General features: G+C 47.1%; 1 protein-coding gene across 1 annotated transcript in view; it reads left to right on the top strand.

Moving 5' to 3' along the window:
• LOC124006491 (tyrosine-protein kinase receptor UFO) overlaps positions 1-5000 on the top strand; it is a 99114-nt gene that overhangs the window by 5280 nt on the left and 88834 nt on the right. The window contains exon 2 of the mRNA XM_046316542.1: positions 4947-5000. This exon is cut by the window's right edge and continues 151 nt beyond it. Within this exon, the coding sequence (XP_046172498.1) occupies positions 4947-5000 (54 nt within the window). The remainder of the gene's footprint in view (positions 1-4946) is intronic.

Below are 5000 nucleotides of genomic sequence, written 5' to 3' on the forward strand. Positions count from 1 at the left end.
CTGATGAGATGCAGGGTTGGTGTAATATCTGATGAGATGCGGGGTTGGAGATGAGATGCAGAGTTGGTGTAATATCTGATGAGATGCAGGGTTGGTATAATATCTGATGAGATGCAGAGTTGGTGTAATATCTGATGAGATGAGATGCAGGGTTGGTATAATATCTGATGAGATGAGATGCAGGGTTGGTGTAATATCTGATGAGATGCTGGGTTGGTGTAATATCTGATGAGATGCAGGGTTGGTATAATATCTGATGAGATGCAGGGTTGGTATAATATCTGATGAGATGCAGGGTTGGTGTAATATCTGATGAGATGCTGGGTTGGTGTAATATCTGATGAGATGCAGGGTTGGTATAATATCTGATGAGATGCAGGGTTGGTGTAATATCTGATGAGATGAGATGCAGGGTTGGTATAATATCTGATGAGATGAGATGCAGGGTTGGTATAATATCTGATGAGATGCAGGGTTGGCATAATATCTGATGAGATGCAGGGTTGGTATAATATCTGATGAGATGAGATGCAGGGTTGGTGTAATATCTGATGAGATGCTGGGTTGGTGTAATATCTGATGAGATGCAGGGTTGGCATAATATCTGATGAGATGCAGGGTTGGTGTAATATCTGATGAGATGCAGGGTTGGAGATGAGATGCAGGGTGGGTGTAATATCTGATGAGATGCAGGGTTGGTATAATATCTGATGAGATGCAGGGTTGGTATAATATCTGATGAGATGCAGGGTTGGTGTAATATCTGATGAGATGCAGGGTTGGTGTAATATCTGATGAGATGCAGGGTTGGTGTAATATCTGATGAGATGAGATGCAGGGTTGGTATAATATCTGATGAGATGAGATGCAGGGTTGGTATAATATCTGATGAGATGCAGGGTTGGTGTAATATCTGATGAGATGCAGGGTTGGTGTAATATCTGATGAGATGCAGGGTTGGTGTAATATCTGATGAGATGCAGGGTTGGTATAATATCTGATGAGATGCAGGGTTGGTGTAATATCTGATGAGATGCAGGGTTGGTGTAATATCTGATGAGATGAGATGTAGGGTTGGTGTAATATCTGATGAGATGCAGGGTTGGTGTAATATCTGATGAGATGCAGAGTTTAGAGGAGAGGAGGGGTAGAAGGAGGAGAGGAGGGGTAGAAGGAGGAGAGGAGGGGTAGGAGGAGAGGAGGGGTATAAGGAGGAGAGGAGGGGTAGAAGGAGGAGAGGAGGGGTAGAAGGAGGAGAGGAGGGGTAGAAGGAGGAGAGGAGGGGTAGAAGGAGGAGAGGAGGGGTAGAAGGAGAGGAGGGGTAGGAGGAGAGGAGGGGTAGAAGGAGGAGAGGAGGGGTAGAAGGAGGAGAGGAGGGGTAGGAGGAGAGGAGGGGTAGAAGGAGGAGAGGAGGGGTAGGAGGACAGGAGGGGTAGGAGGAGAGGAGGGGTAGGAGGAGGAGATGAGGGGTAGGAGGAGAGGAGGGGTAGGAGGAGGAGAGGAGGGGTAGGAGGAGAGGAGGGGTAGGAGGAGAGGAGGGGTAGGAGGAGGAGAGGAGTGGTAGGAGGAGGGGTAGAAGGAGAGGAGGGGTAGAAGGAGGAGAGGAGGGGTAGAAGGAGAGGAGGGGTAGAAGGAGGAGAGGAGGGGTAGAAGGAGGAGAGGAGGGGTAGAAGGAGGAGAGGAGGGATAGAAGGAGGAGAGGAGGGGTAGAAGGAGGAGAGGAGGGATAGAAGGAGGAGAGGAGGGGTAGAAGGAGGAGAGGAGGGGTAGAAGGAGGAGAGGAGGGGTAGGAGGAGAGGAGGGGTAGAAGGAGGAGAGGAGGGGTAGGAGAAGAGGAGGGGTAGAAGGAGGAGAGGAGGGTTAGAAGGAGGAGAGGAGGGGTAGAAGGAGGAGAGGAGGGGTAGAAGGAGGAGAGGAGGGGTAGAAGGAGGAGAGGAGGGGTAGGAGGAGATATAGAGAAAGAGAACACGGAGTGAAAGAGAGAAGATGGACCAGTTTAACTGAAGTGAAGTCCCTAGAGACACATAAATATGGCCACACACATTATCACACACACATACACACACACATGCATACACCCATTATCACACACACACACACACACACACACACACACACACACACACACACACACACACACACACACACACACACACACACACACACACACACACACACACACACACACACACACACACACACACACACACACACACACACACACACACACACATACACACACACATTATCACACACACACATTATCACACACAAACACACACATTATACACACGGAGACAGTGAAGATGATGAAGACGATGAAGACCAACACATTATACACATGGAGACAGTGAAGATGATGAAGACGATGAAGACCAACACATTATACACACGGATAAAGTGAATCATGAGGCAGACAGTCACCCTTCATTTAAACATAGTGTGTGTGTGTGTCTCTGTATGTGTGTGTGTGTGTGTGTGTGTTAGCGTGTGTGTGTGTGTGTGTGTTAGCGCATGTGTGTGTGTGTTAGCGCATGTGTGTGTGTGTTAGCGCATGTGTGTGTGTGTTAGCGCATGTGTGTGTGTGTGTCTCTGTATGTGTGATGTCTATAATGCAGGTGTGTGTGTGATGTCTATAATGCAGGTGTGTGTGTGTGTGTGATGTCTATAATGTAGGTGTGTGTGTGTGATGTCTATAATGCAGGTGTGTGTGTGTGTGTGTGTGTGTGATGTCTATAATACAGGTGTGTGTGTGATGTCTATAATGTAGGTGTGTGTGTGATGTCTATAATGTAGGTGTGTGTGTGTGCGTGTGATGTCTATAATGCAGGTGTGTGTGTGTGTGTGTGATGTCTATAATGTAGGTGTGTGTGTGATGTCTATAATGTAGGTGTGTGTGTGATGTCTATAATGCAGGTGTGTGTGTGATGTCTATAATGCAGGTCTAAATTCATCTATTCTATTCCCGTTCCGTTTTGCTCTGTGGAAGTGAAACAAACCCTTGTCTGTTGCATTAAGCTCCGTTGACATGGTGAAGTGGTTGAGAGTTATTTTATGGATGTGTGTATATGTGGTGTGTATGAGCGACTTGGTTAGGGGGAACAGAGGACCTCTACGGGTCAGGGGTTAGGGGTTAGAGGTCAGATGTTGGTAGTGAAACAGACGAGGAAGGCTGGTTGACAAGCTTGAGAAAATCTTTACTGCCGTGAGTTAGTGAACTGGAGTGTGTGTTTGTAGGAGTGTGTGTGTAGGAGTGTGTGTGTAGGAGTGTGTGTGTGTGTGTACAGAAGTGTGTGTTTGTGTGGGAGTATGTATGTGTGTGTGTATAGGAGTGTGTGTATGTGTGTGTGTGTATAGGAGTGTGTGTGTATGTGTGTGTGTGTGTGTGTGTGTGTGTGTGTGTGTGTGTGTGTGTGTGTGTGTGTGTGTGTGTGTGTGTGTGTGTGTGTGTGTGTGTGTGTGTGTGTGTGTGTGTGTGTGTGTGTGTGTGTGTGTGTGTGTGTGTGTGTGTGTGTGTGTGTGTGTGTGTGTGTGTGTGTGTGTGGGAGTATCTGTCCGAGTATCTCGTATCTGTCCTGTCAGTGTGTGGTGTGTGTACCTCGTATCTGTCCTGTCAGAGTGTGGTGTGTGTACCTCGTATCTGTCCTGTCAGAGTGTGGTGTGTGTACCTCGTATCTGTCCTGTCAGAGTGTGGTGTGTGTACCTCGTATCTGTCCTGTCAGAGTGTGGTGTGTGGTGTGTGTACCTCGTATCTGTCCTGTCAGAGTGTGGTGTGTGGTGTGTGTACCTCGTATCTGTCCTGTCAGAGTGTGGTGTGTGTACCTCGTATCTGTCCTGTCAGAGTGTGGTGTGTGGTGTGTGTACCTCGTATCTGTCCAGTCAGAGTGTGGTGTGTGGTGTGTGTACCTCGTATCTGTCCTGTCAGAGTGTGGTGTGTGTACCTCGTATCTGTCCTGTCAGAGTGTGGTGTGTGGTGTGTGTACCTCGTATCTGTCCAGTCAGAGTGTGGTGTGTGTACCTCGTATCTGTCCTGTCAGAGTGTGGTGTGTGTACCTCGTCTCTGTCCAGTCAGAGTGTGGTGTGTGTACCTCGTATCTGTCCTGTCAGAGTGTGGTGTGTGTACCTCGTCTCTGTCCTGTCAGAGTGTGGTGTGTGGTGTGTTACCTCGTATCTGTCCTGTCAGAGTGTGGTGTGTGGTGTGTGTACCTCGTATCTGTCCTGTCAGAGTGTGGTGTGTGGTGTGTGTACCTCGTATCTGTCCAGTCAGAATGTGGTGTGTGTACCTCGTATCTGTCCTGTCAGAGTGTGGTGTGTGGTGTGTGTACCTCGTACCTGTCCTGTCAGAGTGTGGTGTGTGGTGTGTGTACCTCGTATCTGTCCAGTCAGAGTGTGGTGTGTGTACCTCGTATGCTTCTTAAAACAATTCCATATTTCTCCTGACCATGTGACCTGACCAGGAGAAACTCAGGGCCCAAGACAGGAAGCTAACCATGTGACACAAACACAGCATCTTATTGGATAAAATAATACATTTTGCTGCAGACAATAGTAAATGTAAATATATTATGTATAAACAACAAATAGTATTCTATGAATGTGGTCCCTATGTAATATAATAATAATAATAATAATAATATATAATAATAATAATATATGCCATTTAGCAGACGCTTTTATCCAAAGCGACTTACAGTCATGTGTGCATACATTCTACGTATGGGTGGTCCCGGGATCGAACCCACTACCCTGGCGTTACAAGCGCCATGCTCTACCAACTGACTCTATTGGTGGGCACTTGCAAAGCCAAGGATTGTGGGTTGGATTCCTTGCTGAGACAACTCATCATGTATACACTGCTAAATGGAATATATCATTGTTATTATTATTATTATTATTATTGTTGTTATTAATATGAAGCTAACCAGTCTTCTGTCTCTTCCCCTCAGAGCCGCAGTTCATCCGTAGCCCCGGTAACGTGACGTCGTCGCTTGGGAAGCCTG

The sequence above is a fragment of the Oncorhynchus gorbuscha genome, linkage group LG19, assembly GCF_021184085.1.
Source record: "Oncorhynchus gorbuscha isolate QuinsamMale2020 ecotype Even-year linkage group LG19, OgorEven_v1.0, whole genome shotgun sequence".
NCBI classification, from domain to species: Eukaryota; Metazoa; Chordata; class Actinopteri; order Salmoniformes; family Salmonidae; genus Oncorhynchus; species Oncorhynchus gorbuscha.